At 48.3% G+C, this 21,504-nt stretch overlaps 1 protein-coding gene across 2 annotated transcripts in view; it reads left to right on the plus strand.

The window, feature by feature from the left end:
• Positions 1-21,504, plus strand: part of ercc3 (excision repair cross-complementation group 3) — a 28,589-nt gene that overhangs the window by 3,096 nt on the left and 3,989 nt on the right. Inside the window, exons 2-13 of one of the 2 annotated variants that reach the window (XM_080199587.1) lie at positions 929-1,137; positions 5,397-5,633; positions 7,027-7,076; positions 7,670-7,811; positions 8,504-8,677; positions 10,342-10,546; positions 11,848-12,162; positions 12,623-12,807; positions 14,797-14,999; positions 16,176-16,272; positions 16,945-17,062; positions 20,058-20,176. In XM_080199587.1, the coding sequence (XP_080055713.1) occupies positions 929-1,137; positions 5,397-5,633; positions 7,027-7,076; positions 7,670-7,811; positions 8,504-8,677; positions 10,342-10,546; positions 11,848-12,162; positions 12,623-12,807; positions 14,797-14,999; positions 16,176-16,272; positions 16,945-17,062; positions 20,058-20,176 (2,054 nt within the window). The remainder of the gene's footprint in view (positions 1-928; positions 1,138-5,396; positions 5,634-7,026; positions 7,077-7,669; positions 7,812-8,503; positions 8,678-10,341; positions 10,547-11,847; positions 12,163-12,622; positions 12,808-14,796; positions 15,000-16,175; positions 16,273-16,944; positions 17,063-20,057; positions 20,177-21,504) is intronic. The other variant, XM_080199588.1, reaches the window with a different exon arrangement.

Consider the following 21,504-nt stretch of genomic DNA (forward strand, 5'->3'; position numbering starts at 1 on the left):
GGGGAGATCTCATTGAGACGTATAAGATGATGAATGGGATGGATAGGATAGAGGTGGAGAGACTCTTCCACTCAGAAAGGGCAGTAGGACTAGGGGGCACAGCCTCAAGATAAAGGGGGGGTGGTTTAGAATGGAGTTGAGGAGGAACTTCTTCACTCAAAGGGTGGTGAATCTCTGGAATTCTCTGCCCGTTGAGGTGGTGGAGGCTGCCTCACTAAGTATTTTTAAGACGCGGGTTGATGGGTTTTTGATAAGCGAGGGGATTAAGGGTTATGGGGAGAGGGCGGGAAAGTGGAACTGAGCCACGACAGATCAGCCATGATCTTATTGAATGGCGGGGCAGGCTCGAAGGACTAGATGGCCTACTCCTGCTCCTATTTCTTATGTTCTTATGCTTAAAGAGCCGAATAGCCTATTGCTGCTCCTAACTCTTATGTTCTGTTGTACCTGTTTGAACTGCTTTGCTAAGACTGGGTGGTGTTCTTGGGCAGTTAGTGAGTTAGATGTGTCCTTTTTACATAGAACTGAACTCAGATGCCCGTTGTGTAATTTGAACTTCTATTATTTGTGTTAATAGTCCTGGATTACTGGCCTGGGAATTTACATTCTGTGATTGATCTACCAGGACACCCAGATCCCTCTGTACCTCAGACTTCCTTTATTCAAATAATATTCTGTTTTTCCTGGCGGAGCAGATAGCCTCACAGCTTCCTTCGTCATCCTGCATCTTTCAGACCAATCACTTCACCATTTCATATCTCTTTACAGACCCATTGTGTCCCCTTCACAACTTCATTTGTGGATACCATTATCTTTGTATGCGCAAACTTTGCTGTGACCCTTTCACCCAAGTCATTTATATAGATTGTAAACAGTGTATGCTTTTTTTATAAAATGCTTTAATCTCGTCAACATTTTTTTCCCTCAGATAAAAAGAAATTCAAGAAGCGTCGTTATGACGATGATGAAGAGGATGAGGATGAGCTTTCTATGGATGCTGAGTCTCAGGAAGCCGTTCCGTCTGCTGCTGGCAAACAGGTGGAGCAGTCTGCGGTTAAGGAAGATGAATATGGAGCCAAGGATTACAGGACGCTGATGAATCTGAAGGAAGATCACTCCTCCAGGCCACTGTGGGTGGTAGGTTAGCAGCAACTACATGTATTTGGACTGGCTAACTAACAGGGGGACAGAGAGTCTGGATAAATGGGGCATTTTCTGGATGGCAAACTTGTAACTCGTGGAGTGCCACAAGGATCCATGTTGGGGCCACAACGATTTGTTGTGTAGCTAAATTTGCTGACAATACAAAGATAGGTTGGAAAGCAAGTTGTGAGCAGGATACAAAGAGCCTGTAAAGGCATATAAACAGGTTAAGTGAGTGTAAACAACAAATGTCAGTTGGATTATAATGTGGGAAAATATGAGATTGTTCACCTTAGCAGGAAGAAGGATAGAAAAGCAGAATATTATTCAAATTCAGATGCAGAATGATGTGGTACAGAGGGACCTGGGTGTCCCTGTAGTTGAAGCACACAAAGTCAGCAGGTACAAGTAATTAGGAAGGCAAATAGAATGTTCTCCTTCATTGCAAGGAATAGGGAATAGAATAAGGAATAGAAATAGGGAAGTCTTGTTACAACTGTACAGGGCATTGGTGAGTTCACACCTCCAGAACTGTGTGCAGTTTAAGTTTCCTTACTTAAGGAGGAACATGCTTATTTTCCAACTTCATAGAATCCCTGCAGTGCGGAAGGAGGCCATTTGGCCCATCGAGTCAGTACAGACCACAATCCTACCAAGGGCCTAGTCCCATAACCCCACGCATTTACCCTGCTAATCTCCCTGACACTATGGGACAGTTTAGCATGGCCAATCGCGCATCTTTGGACTGTGGGAGGAAATTGGAGCACACCGGGGAAACCCACTCAGACACGGGGAGAATGTGTAAACTCCACACAGTCACCTGAGGCTGGAATCGAACCTGAGTTCCTGGTGCTGTGAGGCAGCAGTGCTAACCACTGTACCATACTTGTATTGGAGGCAGTTCCAAAAAAGTTTGCTGGGCTGATTCCTGAGATAAAAAGATTTGTCTTCTGAAAATAGTTTGATTAGATTGAGTCTGTATCTGTTGGAGTTTAGAAGAATGAGAGGTGATCTTATTGAAACGTATCAGATTCTGAGGTGGGGGCGGGGGGGGCTGGGGATGGGCTGACAGAGTAGATGCTGGGAGGATATTTCCCCCCATGAAGATCATTGGAGGCTGCGTGTATTCAAGGCTGAGTTACATAGATTTTTGATCAGTAGGATTACGGGGAACAGGAAAGTGGAATTGAGGTCACGATGAGGTCAGCTATGGTCTGACTAAATAGTGGAGCAGGCTCAAGGGGTTGACTGGCCTATCGCTGTTAGTCCGTGTGTTCATTTATATAGCGCTGATTTTAGCATGTGATGACTGAACATCTACCTGTGTTATGTGTTTAAAGTAGCTGTGTCTCTGGTAGGATGCCACATGATCTGTAGTGACGAAAGCAGAGGGGTTTGTGGGCCTCTGGGCCTCGTCCACCTTGGTCCTTGGATGAGCAACATTTCCGAAATTACTGCAGATGCTGGAAACCAAAAGAGAAACAGCTGGAAAATCTCAGCAGGTCTGCTTTGATAATGGGTCATCGGACTTGGAACGTGTCAGCTCTTTTCTCTCCTCAGACCTGCTGAGATTTTCCACCATTTTCTCTTTCGATTCTCGGAACTGAACCTGAATTGTGTTTGACTTTAACCCGAGTGAGGCACCTTGTTACTTTCCTTTTTGCTGAAATTTCAGTCAGTGTTTATCAAAGAGGAAATTGGCAACGAGAATGGGATGTGACCGGATTCTGGAAAAAAAATCTACAAGCTGGGCACCTCAGTGGGGGGAACGCTGGAGGAGGCAAAATAGACCATGTTGCCAAAGTCCTGCCGGACCCGGCAAAGTTCCCCTACACCAAAGACTTGGTAAGAAAAAGAACACATCGGCGTCTGCAAGAAAAATCTATAAGATGGCAGGCGAAAATGAAGACACCTTGGAAGATAATGTCCCAAGACAAGTTCGGGAGCTGAAACAAGGCATCTGTCAGTACAGGGCGATTCACAATATTTATGGGTGTTCCCAAAACTCAATGTTTAACTAGTCAAAGTAGAATTTGATACTGGGGCTGCAGCAGCATTGATATCTGAGACCATCTATAATCAGAAACTAAAGCATCTGCTGTCGAAACCATCAAATCTTATTGCAAGGACGTACACAGAAGAGGTTGTACCAATAAAAGGATACAACATCAAAAAAGGCACAGATGGCTGACTGAGAACATAATCTACAAACGGAGCATTTACTCAGGGAGAATGAGTAATTCTCGTTTGTTTGCCGACATCAGCCTGACGAGATACAAAATGAGACCACGGAAACGTCACAAGAATTACTTGCATCAGAAATGCGAAGCAGTGATACCTCTGAACAGTGACTAACCACAGAGACAAATTCAGACTGCGTTTCTGAAGGATCTTCAACACCCATTGAAACTGACACTGCAGTAGTTTCACAGGAAGAATTACCAACCAAAGAAAAACCACACCTCACGTGACAATTCTGCCAACAGCTATACTGCTGTAAATACATAACATCCAAAGAACAAAGAAAATTACAGCACAGGAACAGGCCCTTCGGACCTACAAGCCTGCAACGACCATGCTGCCCAACTGAAATAAAACCCCCTACCTTCCGGGGATAATATCCCCCCATTCCCATCCTATTCAAGTATTTGTCAAGATGCCCCTTAAATGTCACTATCATATCTGCTTCCACTACCTCTCCCGGCAGCGAGTTCTAGGTACCCACCACCCTCTGGGTAAAAACACCTGACTCGTACATCTCCTTTAAACCTTGCCCCTCACACCTTAAACCTGTGCCCCCCTAGTAATTGACTCTTCCACCCTGGGAAAAAGCTTCTGACTATCCACTCTGTCCATGCCTCTCATAATCTTGTAGGCTTCTATCAGGTTACAACTCAACCTCCGTTGCTCCAGTGAGAATAAACCAAGTTTCTCCAACCTCTCCTCATAGCTAATGCCCTCCAAACCAGGGCAACATCCTGGTAAATCTTTTCTGTACCCTCTCCAAAGCCTCCACATCCTTCTGGTAGTGTGGCGACCAGAATTGAACATTATATTCCAAGTGCAGCCTAACTAAGGTTCTATAAAGCTGCGACATGACTTGCCAATTTTTAAACTCAGTACCTTGGCCGATGAAGGCAAGCATGCCGTATGCCTTCTTGACCACCTTCTCCACCTGCATTGCCACTTTCGGTGACCTGTGTACCTGTACACCCAGATCCCTCTGCCTATCAATACTCGTAAGGGTTCTGCCATTTACTATATACTTCCTATCTGTATTAGACCTTCCAAAATGCATTACCTCACATCCCTCCCCCTTTACTTTTTACTACCAAACAAAAACTTTCCTTAACTTCTGTTAACGACCCCAACTAAAGAAAAAGAACATACTTCAAAATTTATCAAAGAAACGGCGCTCCCCCGGCACCGCGCTGGCGCACAGCTTGGATTGTGTGCACAAACTTGGAATTGAACCCACAAAATGTACTAACCATTGAGTCAAGGCTAAGACCTGTTGCCCACCTCCCCACCCCAATTTCCCTCCACCCTCCCAGTGTCTGAGCTTGGGTCCAGTCTTGACATTACCCTTTATCCTTCCAGAATGTCAGTGATATGAGCGAGTTCCAGTCCCGAGATGCGGCCTGGCCTGAACTATCAATATTACCTCTGTTGTTTCAGCATCATTTGTGGGCATTTGTGTCACTAATTTTTCTTTCAAGCATCAAACCTGTGTGTTTCAAATTTCTAATGATGAGGGACTTGAGTTAATGTGGAGAGGCTGGGGTAGTTCTCCTTATCGCAGAGAGTGAGGAGGAGGTTTCAGTGAAGCTTTCCCAATCACAATGGATTTTGATGGAATAAATAAGGAGAAGCTTCTTGCCAATGGCAGGAGTGTCGAGGATAACCAGGGGAGCGCTGATTGAAGACAATCGCTAAAGGACGGGAGGAGAGATGAGGAACGTATTTACGCAGTGAGTTGTTGTGAGGCGCTGTCTGTAAGGCTGGTGGAAGCAGATTCAATTTCAAATAGGAATTGGATAAATACTTGAAGGGAAAGTTTTGCAGGGCTCTGGGGAAAGAGCTGGTTATGGGGTGGAAGACTGGAGAAGGACTAATTGGATAGCTCCTTCAGAGAGCCAGTAGAGATACGATGGGCCAAAGAACCTCTTCCTGTGCTTCATTAGCCACAGCTTCAGCCAGTTAGACATTTATTGGCTGTTTTTAATTAATGGGTTTTTATTTCATGTCTGCAGGCTCCTGATGGACACATTTTCCTTGAAGCCTTTTCCCCGGTTTATAAGTACGCACAGGACTTCCTGGTGGCTGTCGCTGAGCCTGTCTGCAGGCCCACACACACACACGAGTATAAGCTGACAGCATACTCGCTGTACGCAGCTGTCAGTGTTGGCCTGCAAACTAGCGACATTATTGAGTATCTGCAGAAACTCAGCAAGACTTCAATTCCCGACGGGATTATACAGTTCATCAAGGTGACTGCCTTTTAATACTTGTTACTGGGTGATCCACAATACCAGCTAGGCCCAGCACTCACCACACACTGAGGGCACTGACTCCAGTGTGAATCAGGCAGGTGTGGGCCAGACGGGATAAAGACTGGAAGAAATACGTGGAGCGTTATGGTTTTTAGGGTGGTTTCGTAGGAGCAGGGTAGGCCATTCATCTCTCGAACCTGCCCTGTCACTAGATCATGGGCGATGGTCTATCTCATTGACATTTTCCCTGACTATTTATTAATTACAAATCGGCTTACATTAACGCTGCAATGAAGTTACTGTGAAATTCCCCTAGCTGCCACACTCTGGCGCCTGTTCGGGTCAATCCACCTAGCCAGCACGTCTTTCAGACTGTGGGAGGAAACCTGAGGGAAACCCACGCAGACATGGGGAGAACATAGAGTCTGCACACATAGTGACCCCAGCTGGGAATCGAACTTGGGTCCCTGGTGTTAGAATGTAACCAGTGACAACTTCGTGTTGAATGTAATGTGACCAATGGGAACAAGCTGTAAGGGTCAGCTGACTCAGTAAACCATGGAACCAATTACAGAGGGATGTAATAGTCAGCTGACCAACTGATTCACTATAAATAAGGAACTATATAGAATTGTGGGAAGCTTGGAGTGGCCCAGGGCGAAGCCCCAATTTTGGAGTAACGATGTTTCTTTATTAAATCCTTCCTTTGATTGGAGTAAGTTTTGTTGTATTTTCATGAGCTGCATTTGAAGAGTTCCTTCTGAAGAAACGCCTGGCATTGTGAGGCAGCAGTGTTAACCACTGTGCCGCCCAGGTTCAGTCTGCCCACTTGGGTGGTGGGATTTGAACTCTCATCTCTGGGTTGAGAGTCGAGCACTGGAATAACGTTATCCTTCCCTTACGTCAGTGTATACCCTACACTGTGGGAGCTAACACTGGGAACCCTGTAACAATCGTATCCTCAGTCTGGGATCTGTTTCCACCTTGTGTTTATATATTCTCTTTAGTATAGATAAACACAGCCCAAAGGTAGGAGCATCAGCAAACAAGATTGGACAACAAACTACAGAAACTATCAGGACAGTTGACCAAAACCTTGGTCAAAGAGGTTGTGAATAGCGAGAGGTTTAGGGAGAGGATTCCAGAGCCAGGGAGCTGGAGTTAAGGCCACTGATGTGGAGTCATCAGAAGCAGATAGTGTACCCGAGGGCCCCACACACTGTGTTCCATGTATGACGGTTATCCAGTGGACAATACATTCTTCGACAGGGAGAGAGTTGTGCAGGAGACCCTCTCGCTGTCTCTGGATCGTGTTAGTTTGATCTCCTGGGAAATGGGGAATATGAAAAAACAGATGTGCTGAGTGTTAACACTGTCTTTCTTCCCACAGCTCTGCACTGTTAGTTATGGAAAGGTGAAATTGGTCCTGAAACACAACAGGTAAGGAAACTGATACCTGCATATCATGTCTACAGGGTCGGCGCTGAGGGAGCGCCGCACTGTCAGAGGATCAGCGCTGAGGGAGTGCCGCACTGTCAGAGGGTCGGCGCTGAGGGAGTGCCGCACTGTCAGAGGGTCGGCGCTGAGGGAGTGCCGCACTGTCAGAGGGCCGGCGCTGAGGGAGTGCCGCACTGTCAGAGGGCCGGCGCTGAGGGAGTGCCGCACTGTCAGAGGGCCGGCGCTGAGGGAGTGCCGCACTGTCAGAGGGTCGGCGCTGAGGGAGTGCCGCACTGTCAGAGGGTCGGCGCTGAGGGAGTGCCGCACTGTCAGAGGGTCGGCGCTGAGGGAGTGCCGCACTGTCAGAGGGTCAGTGCTGAGGGAGTGCCGCACTGTCAGAGGGTCAGTGCTGAGGGAGTGCCGCACTGTCAGAGGGTCAGTGCTGAGGGAGTGCCGCACTGTCAGAGGGTCGGCGCTGAGGGAATACTAATGCTGTATGCAATAATCCAGTTTGAGGATGTTGGCGGCAGAAGATTGGGTTTTGCTGTTCGTCTTGGACAGTCTTTGGGTTGAGTGCAAATCTCTTTTGCTGACAGATATTTTGTGGAGAGCACACACCCCGACGTGATCCAGAAACTGCTGCAGGACAAGATCATAAAGGAATGTCGACTGAGAACAGCAGAAGGTGACGAAACTGAACTCATCATGGGAACCGTGTCCAGTAAATCTGCCATGTTGGTAAGTGACTGTAAACGGATTCCAGATTATTCTTCACTTCATCTAAACACAAAGAGGAACCAATCACGTGGCCCAAACAATCCAGCAGCAAACCTGCTCAGTGCATCTCACAAACCCACCCAGACCTGGTTAGATACAGAGTAAAGCTCCGTCCTCACTATCCCCCATCAAACACTCCCAGGATAGGTACAGCACGGGGTTCGATACAGTGTAAAGCTCCCTCTACACTGTCCCCCATCAAACACTCCCAGGACAGGGACAGCACGGGGTTAGATACAGAGTAAAGCTCCCTCTACACTGTCCCCCCATCAAACACTCCCAGGACAGGTACAGCACGGGGTTAGATACGGTGTAAAGCTCCCTCTACACTGTCCCCCCATCAAACACTCCCAGGATAGGTACAGCACGGGGTTAGATACAGTGTAAAGCTCCCGCTACACTGTCCCCCCATCAAACACTCCCAGGACAGGTACAGCACAGGGTTAGATACAGAGTAAAGCTCCCTCTACCCCAGAATAATCACTGATATTTAAGTCAGGAGTGCTGCCTGGTGGTTTGGGGGAGGGGTGGTGTTGAATATCACATTAACTGGAATGTGTCCTATTGGCGATTGAGTTGACAGCTTTCGTGGATTCTGCCTACAGTTTGGGACTTGGTGACAGTACCACCAGAAACAATGTTCCTCATTGCAGATGGCGAAACCCGTGCAGAACAATGGAGCTGCTTCGACATCACAGAGTGTGGAGTCCACTCCCACCCCCGGTAAAGCAGACGTTCCCGCTGACCTGTTTGATTTCTACGAGCAGATGGACAAGGAGGAGGAAGAGGAGGAGGAGCTGCAGACCGTGTCCTTCGAAGTCAGACAGGTGACGGATAATCTGCAGTGAATAAATCCAATTGGGATTGAGCAGAGCCTTCCTTACACAGGGAGGGAAGAGTGTGTGCACTCTTGCTGCCTTGTCGCAGAGGAACAGTCATAATGTGGAGATGCCGGCATTGGACTGGGGTAAACACAGTAAGAAGTCTGACAACACCAGGTTTAAGTCCGACCGATTTATTTGATAGTAAACTCACAAGCTTTCGGGATTTGCCCCTTCGTCAGGTCTGTGGAGTTTGCACATTCTCCTCGTGTCTGCGTGGGTTTCCTCCGGGTACTTCAGTTTCCTCCCACAGTCCAAAGATGTGCGGGCTCGGTTGATTGACCATGCTGAGAAATTGCCCCTTAGTGCCCAGGGATGTGTGGGATAGAGGGATTAGTGGGTATAATATGTAGGGATATGGGGGTAGGGCCTGGGTGGGATTGTGTTCGGTGCAGACTCAATGGGCCGAAGGGCCTCTTCCTGCACTGTAGGGTTCTATGATTCTATAAATGGGAACTCTCCAATCGCCTGACGAAGGGGCAAACCCCGAAAGCTTGCGAGTTTACTATCAAATAAATCGGTTGGACTTTAACCTGGTGTTGTCAGACTTCTTACAGAGGAACAGTATCAGTGCTGTCCAGGAGAAGCTTGATCAACACAAGGAACAAAAGAGTGGAAGCTTATACTGGGATGAAGTAACTTATTTGATTTAATTTATTATTTGTCACGTGTTAGTATACAGTGAAAAGTATTGTTTCTTGCATGCTATACAGAGAAAGCATACCGTTCATAGAGCAGGGAAGGAGAGGGTGCAGAATGTAGTGTTACAGTCATAGCTAGGGTGTAGCGAAAGATCAACTTAATGCTAGGTAAGTCCATTCAAAAGTCTGACAGCAGCAGGGAAGAAGCTGTTCTTGAGTTGGTTGATACGTGACCTCAAACTTTTGTATCTTTTTCCCGATGGAAGAAGGTGGAACAGAGAATGTCCGGGGTGCATGGGGTCCTTAATTATGCTGGCTGCTTTGCCAAGGCAGTGGGAAGTGTAGACAGAGTTGGTGGATGGGAGGCTGGTTTGTGTGATGGATTCGGCTAACTTCACGACCTTTTGTAATTCTTTGTGGTCTAGGGCAGAGCAGGAGCCCATACCAAGCTGTGATACACCAGAAAGAATGCTTTCTATGGGGCATCTGTAAAAGTTGGTGAGAGTCTTGGCTGACATGTCAAATTTCTTTAGCCTCCTGAAAAAGTAGAGGCGTTGGAAGCTTGTATGGGGAATAAACCCCAGAACAGAGTGGTCAGGCTGAATGGTCGCTTTCTATACTATAATATTCTATGTAACTGATAACTAATGAAGTGCAGAGACAGGCAGTCAGGCTACATTTGTGCTGAGTTGCTGCTCTGTAACGGTGTGGCACATGGACTGATGTAGTGGTTACTACAAGAGTAACTTTCAGTGTCTGGATTTGACGTTTCCTGCCTGCGATCACCAGGATAAATTCCTGTGTCGTATTTATAAAACTCCCTGTCTATGTGAAAGTGTCAGTCTGCAATGACATCCTCCCCGTTTCCCTGTCAACCTGCAGACTGTAAATCGGAAACGTGCGGGAAAAGCTGCAGTTTCTGTTTCTGTGTATCTGGAGGAATCCGTTTCTAAACTCTGATTCCCGTAGGAAATGATTGAGGACCTGCAGAAACGCTGCATTCACCTCGAGTACCCACTGCTGGCAGAGTATGATTTCCGGAATGATACCGTCAACCCAGACGTTAACATTGATCTGAAGCCCACAGCCGTCCTCCGACCCTATCAGGAAAAGAGCCTGCGGAAGATGTTTGGGAATGGCCGTGCCAGATCCGGAGTTATTGTCCTACCCTGCGGTAAATATTTTACTCTGCTCAGACTCCCACATTCTGTTTATCTCAGACTGTGTAGATTACATCCGTACGTTTTACCCAGCAATCCTGCTCCAGTATCTGGGAAGCCTGGTTTCCCCGCGATGGATCTGTGGGATTTCATCTTTTCAGAATATAAATTCATTAACCTCCCAAACATGGATTGGAACTGACACACACAGCTTCAATAAAATAACCAGAAAGACAGCACTTCCAACAGTGTGGCACTCCCTTCAATACTAACCCCCTGACAGTGTGGCACTCCCTCAATACTAACCCCCTGACAGTGTGGCACTCCCTCAGCACTGACCCCCTGATGGCGCGGCACTCCCTCAGCACTGACCCCCTGACGGCACGGCACTCCCTCAGCACTGACCCCCTGACGGCGCGGCACTCCCTCAGCACTGACCCCCTGACAGTGCGGCACTCCCTCAGCACTGACCCCCTGACGGCGCGGCACTCCCTCAGCACTGACCCTCTGACAGTGCGGCACTCCCTCAGTACTGACCCTCTGACTGTGCGACACTCCCTCAGCACTGACCCTCTGACAGTGTGGCACTCCCTCAGTACTGACCCTCTGACGGCGCGGCACTCCCTCAGCGCTGATCCTCTGACAGTGCAGCACTCCCTCAGCACTGACCCTCCGGCAGTGCAGCGCTCCCTCAGCGACTGCATTGTGGTCAGACTGGAATGTCCCCTGAACCCTAGCACTGAGCACCGTTAATGAGGAGACATTTCTTCACCCGGTGGAATTCATTCCCACAGGAAGTAGTTGATGCCAAAACATTGAATGTATTCAAGAGGTGGCTGGATATAGCACTTGAGGGTGAATGGAATCAAAGGTTATGGGGAGAAAGCAGGATTAGGCTATTGAGTTGGACAATCAGCCATGATCATAATGAATGGTGGAGCAGGCTTGAAGGGCCGAATGGCCCCCTCTTGCTTCTAACTTCTATGTTTCTGTGTTGAAATGTTTTGCCTGGGGCCCTGGCATGTGTGTATCCCTCAACTAACATCACCATAGGTAAATTACTTTTGTGTATCAGGTGCTGTGTGTGAGGCTGAAGTGAAGCAGCAACCCTTGGGTGGGATACTTGGACTGAATTGACCCTTTCCTGTATCGAGAACAATGAAGACATTTGCTGAGTATTTTGCTGCCTGCGAGGGGCTCTGAGCTGTCACACAGTGATGAACGGTGCTGGATAAAGCTTTTATTTCTCTTTTTGATCTTTATTAACCATTCCATTGGATGTAAAGATGTGGCTGGTACCCATTGTCCTCCTTAGGTGCCGGGAAGTCTCTGGTGGGCGTAACAGCAGCTTGCACAGTGCGGAAGCGATGCCTAGTCCTCTGTACCTCGGCTGTGTCTGTGGAGCAGTGGAAGTCACAGTTCAAAATGTGGTCGACCATTGATGATAGTCAGATCTGCCGCTTCACCTCAGACGCCAAGGACAAGCCGATCGGCTGCTCGATCGCCATTAGCACATATTCAATGTTGGGACACACAACAAAGCGATCCTGGGAGGCGGAGCGGGTGATGGAGTGGATGAAGAGTCAGGAGTGGGGTTTGATGCTGCTCGATGAGGTGCACACTATTCCAGGTACCGAGCGCAGCCTGGCACAGGCACGTGTGTGTGTGTGTGTGTGTGTGTGTGTGTGCGCGCGCGCGCGCGCTCAATCAGAATTACACAGTAACCCAGATCATCTGTATCTAACCCCGTGCTGTACCTGTCCTGGCAGTGTTTGATGGGGACAGTGTAGAGGGAGCTTTGCTCTGTATCTAACCCCGTGCTGTACCTGTCCTGGGAGTGTTTGATGGGGACAGTGTAGAGGGAGCTTTGCTCTGTATCTAACCCCGTGCTGTACCTGTCCTGGGAGTGTTTGATGGGGGACAGTGTAGAGGGAGCTTTCTGTTGATATGTAACCCGTACAGTGCTCAGTTTGCACAGTGCTGGTTTCTAAGAGTGGGTGCCTGGAACTGAAGCTTTAATCACAGGTTGACTGTATGTGTAGTCATTTGCTGTGTTAATGCTGGTGATCTTTGTTCTCCTTGCCTTTCAGCCAGAATGTTCCGGCGTGTTCTGACCATTGTGCAGGCTCACTGTAAGCTGGGGCTGACCGCCACTCTGGTCCGAGAAGATGACAAAATTGTCGACCTGAATTTCCTCATTGGGCCAAAGCTCTTTGAAGCCAATTGGATGGAGCTTCAGAACGGCGGTTACATTGCCAAGGTGCAGTGTGCTGAGGTGAGTCACTCACACAGAGCATGCAGAATCCCTGCTGCTACATTGCAGCTGGTCGCACGCACAGTGACTGCTCGCTATCTCGGCACTTACCAGGAGATGTTGTCGCTAGTTGTCCAGCAAGCTGTGAACAGGCTTGTTTGGGTGTTTCTTCAGCTGAGGACAGGTTTGTTATTGGGAGAGTAATGCTTCTGGACTGAACCCAGCGAGCAGGATTTATACTAACAGTGAGTTACCCAGCTGCTGTATTTTCATTCATCCTCAGGATGTGGGCATCATTGGCAAGGCTGGCATTTATTACCCACTCTCGGGTTGCCCTGAGAACCCGGTGTTGCCCTGTTTCCTCTCTGCAGTGCTGCAGACGTTGGTTTGATATTGGAATGTCGTGTGGAGGACATTTGATGGCAGTTCAGAGTCAGCCTGTTGGTGAGGGACTGGAGTCTCACACACAGGCCTAGCAAAGCAGGCTGAGGCTGGCAGCTTTCCTCCCTCCCTGAGTGTACATCCTTTTGGCTCAGTACACAAGTGACTGGTTGGTCAGTGCGATGTGAGACAGTGTGAACTGTGTCCCGGCCAGAGTCAAGACCCTCAGAGTGTGGGGCTGAGGGAGGCGTTGCAGAGAGTCAGTGGGAAATAAATGGCAGCAGTGTCCGAGGCACCATCCGTTGATTGAGACATTGAAAGTCTTAACAGGGATGGGTACAGGACTCAGATCTTGGCAGTAATAATGAGAAGCGAGTTCTCCTGGGTTCCTGGGCCAATGTTTTCTCTCCATCAAAATGTGATGAACACCAGCCAGCGTATTTATGCCATTGGCTAAATGACAGATTGTTGATTCTGAAGCCAGGTGGAGATTTGTTGAGTTTGCCATCATGGTTCAGTGAATGCCACACACACCTCAGCTCCGAGTTCAAGTCCTACTCCAGGGAGTTGTGCAGTTCTGGTCACCTCACTATAAGAAGGATGTGGAAGCATTGGAGAGGAGAGTTACCAGGATGCTGCCTGGTTTGGAGGGTAGGTCTTATGAGGAAAGGTTGAGGGAGCTGGGGCTTTTCTCTTTAGAGCGGAGGAGGATGAGAGGCGACTTAATAGAGGTTTATAAAATGATGAGAGAGATAGATAGAGTGGACATGCAGAGACTGTTTCCTCGGGTGGATGTAGCTGTTACTAGGAGGCATAACTGTAAGGTTCATGGTGGGAGATATAGGAGGATGTCCGAGGTAGATTCTTCACTCAGAGAGTGGTTGGGGTGTGGAATGCACTGCCTGCTGTGATAGTGGAGTCGGACACTTTAGGAACTTTCAAGCGGTTATTGGATAGGCACATGGAGCACACCAGAATGATAGGGAGTGGGATATCTTGATCTTGGGATTGGACATAGCTCGGCACAACATTGAGGGCCGAAGGGCCTGTACTGTGCTGTACTGTTCTGTGTTAAAATCCAGGCTGACATTCCAGTGTCGCACTGAGGGAGTGCTGCACTGTCTTTCAGATGTGACGTTAAACTCATGCCCTGACTGCCCTCTAGGGTGCAAAGAACAAAGAAAATTCCAGCACAGGAACAGGCCCTTCGGCCCTCCAAGCCTGCACCGACCATGCTGCCCGACTGAACTAAAACCCCCTACCCTTCCCGGGACCATATCCCTCTATTCCCACCCTATTCGTGTACTTGTCCAGGTGCTCCTTAAAACTCACTATCGTATCCACTTCTACTACCTCCCCTGGCAGCAAGTTCCAGGCAGCCACCACCCTCTGTGTAAAAAAAACTTGCCTCGTACATCTCCTTAAACTTTGCCCCTCGCACCTTAAACCTGTGCCCCCCAGTAATTGACTCATGCACCCTGGGAAAAAGCTTCTGACTATCAAAGATCCCACAGCTGCTATTTAAAACAGGTGGGGAAATTCTCTCTGGTGCTCTGCTCAATAGTAATTCCGGCTTCTAGTTTCCATGTTTCTAAGTCCCACTTTCTTTCCACTGGGTGTGTTGTGTAGGTCTGGTGTCCGATGTCCCCCGAGTTTTACAGAGAGTACGTCGCGATTAAGACGAAGAAGAGAATGCTGCTTTATGTCATGAACCCAAACAAGTTCCGAGCTTGTCAGTTCTTGATCCGCTTCCACGAGAGGAGAAACGACAAGATCATCGTGTTTGCGGACAATGTGTTTGCCCTCAAGGAGTATGCAATCAAACTTAACAAGTAAGCGGCGGCTGAATGAACTTCTGGGAACACCTTAGGAGATTGGGGTCAGAGTGAAACCTAACCTCACTCAGATGTAGCGAGCTGGAAAGTCAGTGGCATTTGCAGAGCTGCCCGGTGACTGGGGGTGTGGGTGGAGGTGGAGGTGTGGCAGATGAAGGGGTTGCAGGGTGAGGGTGGGGGTGTTGTGGACGTGTGGCTGTTGTGGGGTTTGGGTGTTGCAGATGTGAGGTGGGTGGGAGTGGGGATGTTGCGGATGGGGGGTGGGTGGGAGTGGGGGTATTGTGGATTTGGGGGGGGTGTATTGTGGGATCATCCCCAGCAGATTGTGTCTGCTGCCGTATTGGCTGTTCAGACTTTCCCCTGTCTGCCAGATGTAAGCATTGTGTTTGCATCCTCCAGTGTTCCTGGTACTCTGTCTGTCGTGGTTTGTTTTGGGAAGGAGCTTCCTGGAAGTCTGTAACTTTGCTGGAAGCTGCTTTTCGGTCTTTCAGTGTAATCTGCTCACCGTCTCGGCCAGTCGCTGATTCCTGGACCGAGCACAGTTGTCTCACTCCGTTGGTGAGATTAATTTGTCCTCGCAATCCCTCGATCCCCATCCTGCTGTCCCACTGGCTGGCTGTAAATACCCTGACTGTCCCTCACTATCTGCTCCCCTCCCCGCTGGTGCTGCTGAGTAAGGCAGAGTCACACAGTGCTCTGGAAAACCCAGAGAGAAACAACCAGCTTCCTGCCACAGCGACTGAGTCCAGCTAGCCTCTGGTGTGGACAAACAGAAGCTTCATTTGGTGACAAGCAATGATCAAGAGTTCAAAATTCAGGATTTCCCCATTCCTGAAGGTCGATTAACATTGGATAATAATAAATTTCAGTAAAAATATAAACCTACTGCTGACAGCTATCTATCCAGAGTTTGAGGTGGGCTGGCCTGTCAGGGCCATACAGTCAGTGAATATCTTCACCAATCACTATTCCAATTTGAATGAGGTGTTAGTAAATATAAGCCAGATTTCTCACAGATTCACCCCTGGCTGTGCTGGGGTTGGGAGTTCGTTCTCTCGTGGTAAGTTATGAAATAGAATTCACTCACTCTGGTTATTATGGGCTGGCAGTACTTTGGGTTTTAGTTGGGTTGAGATTTTCGAATAACTCGTGTCTCATTTTGTTGAATTTCAGGCCTTATATTTATGGACCAACATCGCAAGGTGAGAGGATGCAGATCCTGCAGAACTTCACTCACAATCCAAAAATAAACACCATCTTTATCTCAAAGGTAAACAGGACAGGAGCTGCATTTTAGTGGGCATGGGGAGGGTGCGGTTTCTGAGTGTGTGTGTGTGGAGCTGTATGTGGCGGGGTGGTGTTGTATCTTTGTTGTGGGTTTGTGTGTGTATGTGGGGGGTGTTGTATCTGTGTTGTGGGTTTTGTGTGTGTGCGTCTGTACAGTTCTCTGTGTGTGTGTGTCTGTGTGTGGAGCTGTATGTGGGGGGTGGTGTTGTATCTTGTTGCGGGTTTTGTGTGTGTGCGTATGTATGTGGGGGGGTGGTGTTGTATCTTGTTGCGGGTTTTGTGTGTGTGTGTATGTATGTGGGGGGTGGTGGTGTATCTTGTTGTGGGTTTTGTGTGTGTGTGTGTATGTATGTGGGGGGTGGTGTTGTATCTTGTTGCGGGTTTTGTGTGTGTATGTATGTGGGGGGGTGGTGTTGTATCTTGTTGCGGGTTTTGTGTGTGTGGAGCTGTATGTGGGAGGGGGTGGTGTTGTATCTGTGTTGTGGGTTTGTGTGTGTGTGTATGTATGTAGGGGGGTGGTGTTGTGGGTTTGTGTGTGTATGTGGGGGGGGGGTGTTGTATCTTTGTTGCAGGTTTTGTGTGTGTGCGTCTGTACTGTTCTCTCTATTGGCAGCACACTGATTGTGAAGTGCCACTTACATGCTGATCTCTGTAGGTGGGTGACACCTCGTTTGATCTGCCTGAAGCCAATGTGTTGATCCAGATATCGTCACATGGAGGGTCCAGGCGCCAGGAGGCTCAGAGACTGGGCAGAGTGCTGCGAGCAAAGAAAGGTGAGCGAGGACACCTCTCTGCTTTCTTGTTGCAATCGTTCAGGGACGGGTGTCGTCTTTATTTGTTTACCACATGTGGGCATCGCTGGCTGGCCAGCATTTATTGCCCATCCCTAATAGCCCATGTATCTGTTGCCCTTGTCCTTCTGCATAGTGGGTTTGGAAGGTGCTGTCAAAGGGAGTCTTGGCAAGTTGCTGCTGTACATTTTGTGGATGCTGCACACAGCTGTCATTGTCAGGAGTGAATATTTAAGATGGTGAATAGGCTGCTGATTGAGCAGACTGGATGGTGTTGAGCTTCTTTAGTGTTGTTGGAGCTGCACCCATCCAGGCAAGTGGGGAGTATTCCATCACACTCCTGACTTGTGCCTTGTAGATGGTGGACAGGCTCTGGGGAGTCAGGAGGTGACTTACTTGCCAAAGTATTCCCAGCCTCTGAGCTGCTCTTGTAGCCACTGTGTTTATATGGCTGGGTCCAGTTCAGTTTCTGCTCAACGGCAGCACCCAGGATGTTGACAGTGGGGGATGGTGATGCTGTTGAGTGTCAAGAGGTGATGGTTAGAGTATCTCTTGTTGGAGATGGCTGTGCTTCTGTGGCATGAGTGATGCTTGCCACTTGTCAGCCCAAGCCTAGATATTGTCCATATGGACAAATGAATTTGGAGCAGGAGTAGGCCACTCAGCCCCTCGAGCCTGTTTCACCATTCAACAACATCATGGCTGATTGGATTGTGAACTCAGTTCCACATTCCACCCCCCCTTCCCCTGATAAACTCCAGGTTTTGCTGCATTTGGACATGGGCTGCTTCAATATCTGAGTCATTGTGAATGGTACTGAACATTGTACAGTCACAAGTGAATATCCCCACTTCTGACCTTATGACGGAGGGAAGGTGAGGATGGTTGGATCTAGGACACTAACCCTGAGGGACTCCTGCTGAGATGTATCCTGAACATTGCTGCATAAACCAGACCCCTGAGCTAAGTCTGTCTCACTGATTGTAAACCTTTCTTTTTAGTTGTGAAAACGAGAATTCCAAAAGCATAGGATTCCCGATTGACCTCTAAAACTTTAAAAACAAAAACTAATCATTAAAAAGAAAAGATAACAAGCGCACAGGATACAAGTTATGCAGTTAAAATTGTCGTACAGAACACCACCAACACCACTCTCAAATCATACTTGGTCAAAACTATAATTAAACAACCTTTGTGGCAACAGCCCCATTAACCAAATCAAGGGATTGTCAGATTGATAAAGGCACACCTTACAAATTTACTCTTTCCACTTTGATATGTAAATCTTCAAATCATTTCTCACTTCACTGATTAAAACCTTTGATCCCACAGAGTTCCTATCTCTCGCAATCTCTCCATGGTGTCTGATTCAGTCTCTTTCTTGTGGTGCTAAACTTTAATTAATAAGTTTCAGGGACAAGCTCAGTAGCATTTGGTTTTGCAGATTGTCCTGGTCAGCTTGTAATAACACAGAAAACAGAATCACAAAAATATAACAATACACATTTCTTATCATAGATAATTGACCATCAACGACCACATCCATTTTCCTTTGTGTTTGGTGTGACTCCAACCAGCAGAGAGTTTGCTCCCAATTCCCATTGACTTCAGGTTTTCTGGAGCCCCCGATCTCTCTCTCGATCCAGTGCGACCTTGATGTGAAGGAGGGTGATCCTCACCTCACTGAGATGGCCCATGAATTGCTCCAGTAGCGAGGGCCACTGCAGAAACAATCGCCAGAATATGATCAGGAAGATTGGCCTTTGTACCCAGTAACTTCAGCTGTTTCTTGATGTCAGAATAAAAGAAAAAGATTCCTTTCCCAAGTTACAAAGCTGGTTTGCAGAGTGGACGGGCTGAGCCCTTCGTCCATCTCCTTCCTGCTCCGAAAACCAGTTCAAATTGAATCCAATCCTCACCAGAGAGACAAACAAAACCTACACGGATAAGCAAAGGCATTGGGCTCGATCGCAGCCATCGAGTTGGCTGAAGACGAATGTCTGTGTTGCCTCAGGGAGAGCCCGAGATGGATCGTCCATTCAGCACTTTTCATAGAATCATAGAACCCCACAGTGCAGAAAGAGGCCCTTCGGCCCATCGAGTCTGCACCGAACACAATCCCACCCAGGCCGTACCCCTACATCCCCACATATTACACCCACTAATCCCTCTACCCTAAGCATCCCTGGACACTAAGGGGCAATTCCTTAGCATGGCCAATCAACCTAACCCGCACATCTTTCGGACTGTGGGAGGAAACCGGAGCATCCAGAGGAAACCCGCACAGACACGAGGAGAATGTGCAAAGTCCACACAGACAGTGACCCGAGCCGGGAATCTTCAATCACTGAAGGTGATTGCAGATATCCCGTCTTTCTCACCAATATGCAGCATCACCCATCACTGACGATGGGGATTTTTGTGGAGCCGTCTCCTATTGGGTATTTGGTCGACCACAATCATTCACAACTGGATGTGGCAGGTGGCATGACTGTCGGTTCACCTGACAGTGAGCAGGGGTGTGTCTGCCTGTGTGTGACTGACTGTCTGCCTGTGTGTGACTGACTGACTGTCTGCCTGTGTGTGACTGACTGCCTGCCTGTGTGTCTGTCTGTCTACATCCACTGTCCGTCTGTGTGTCTGTCTGCCTGTGTGTGACTGTCTGCCTTGTGTCTGTGTCTATGCGTGAGACTGTCTGCCCACCTGTCCATGTGTGTGAAAATGTGTGTCAGTGCGTGTGATCGCTCTCTCAGCCCCAGTAGCTTTAATCTATAAAAGCTAGACTCGGATCATCTGCTGTTGTATTTAACATGGGCAAGTGAATGTGAGTTGGAATTGGTTGTAAATTAGCTGAGAGTCTTGTTGCTGTGGGCGCCGTTTTAGAAAATACCAGCACTGCGGAACCATTCTGCCTTTTGCTGTTGTGCTGTGTGTGATTCTGATTGGACTCTGTCCTGGATTTTGTGATGTCTCTTAGGGATGGTTGCTGAGGAGTACAATGCATTCTTCTATTCCTTGGTGTCTCAGGATACACAGGAGATGGCCTACTCTGCAAAGAGGCAGCGATTCCTGGTGGACCAGGGCTACAGCTTCAAGGTGAGTGGAAGTTGGAGCTGAGTTTCCCTCGAGGTCGCTTTTAGGGTTAGAACATTGAACATTACAGCACAGTACAGGCCCTTCAGCCCTCAATGTTGTGCCGAGCTATGTCCAATCCCAAGATCAAGCAATCCCACTCCCTATAATTGAGAGTAGCATCAGGGTCACATGTCATGGGTCATGGGTGTGAAGGTCACATGTCATAGGTCATGGGTGTGAGGAGTTGTCTCTGTTCTCTGAAGCCTCTGGTGAGTGACCTGCCAGATGATTGGCCCAGACAAAGGAAGGTGTGAAGATATGAGGGGCAGGGTGTCATGGAAACATGGTTTACAACAAACACATCCCTTTACATACATACTGGGCTGGCACAGTGGATTAGCACTGCTGCCTCACAGCGCCAGGGACCCGGGTTCAATTCCCAGCTTTGGGTCACTTTTTGTGTGGAGTTTGCACATTCTCCTTGTGTCTGCATGAGTTTTCTCCGGGTGCTCCGGTTTCCTCCCACACTCCGAAGGTGTGCAGGTTAGGTGTTAAATTGTCCCTGAGTGTCCAAAGATGTGTAGGTTAGGGGGATTAGCGGGCTAAGAATGTGGGGTTATAGGGATAGGGCCTGGGTAAGAGGCTCTGTCAGAAAGTTAGTGCAGACTCAATGGGCCAAATGGCCTCCTGTACTTTAGACATTCTCTGAAACTTTAAGATGCAAAAAACCAGCAGGAAAAGTGTGATGATCGAGAAATTAAAGATTGTAATAAAGCAAAGAGATTTATAAAGTTGCCACGAAAAGCAGTAAATGAAAGGATTGGGAGAATTTTAGATTCAGGGAGCGGTGCTCACTCACAGGAACTCACAGCTCTTTTATAAGCTGTTAATTCATATCCTCCTGTTACTGCCACCCTGATTTCAGTTCAATCATTTCAAGCTGTGTCTCTGACTGTGTGTGTCTCCATGTCCGTCACTGTCTGGGTCTCTCTGTGGGGTGGGTGGGTGTGTCTCTGTGGGTGTGTGTGTCTCTCCCTCTCTCTGACTGTGTGTGTCTCTCTCTCCCTCTCTCTGACTGTGTGTGTCTCTCTCTCCCTCTCTCTGACTGTGTGTGTCTCTCTCTCCCTCTCTCTGACTGTGTGTGTCTCTCTCTCCCTCTCTCTGACTGTGTGTGTGTCTCTCTCTCCCTCTGACTGTGTGTGTCTCTCTCTCCCTCTCTCTGACTGTGTGTGTCTCTCTCTCCCTCTCTCTGACTGTGTGTGTCTCTCTCTCCCTCTCTCTGACTGTGTGTGTCTCTCTCTCCCTCTCTCTGACTGTGTGTGTCTCTCTCTCCCTCTCTCTGACTGTGT

The sequence above is a fragment of the Carcharhinus amblyrhynchos genome, chromosome 11, assembly GCF_965287045.1.
Source record: "Carcharhinus amblyrhynchos chromosome 11, sCarAmb.v2.hapA, whole genome shotgun sequence".
Classification (NCBI taxonomy): domain Eukaryota; kingdom Metazoa; phylum Chordata; class Chondrichthyes; order Carcharhiniformes; family Carcharhinidae; genus Carcharhinus; species Carcharhinus amblyrhynchos.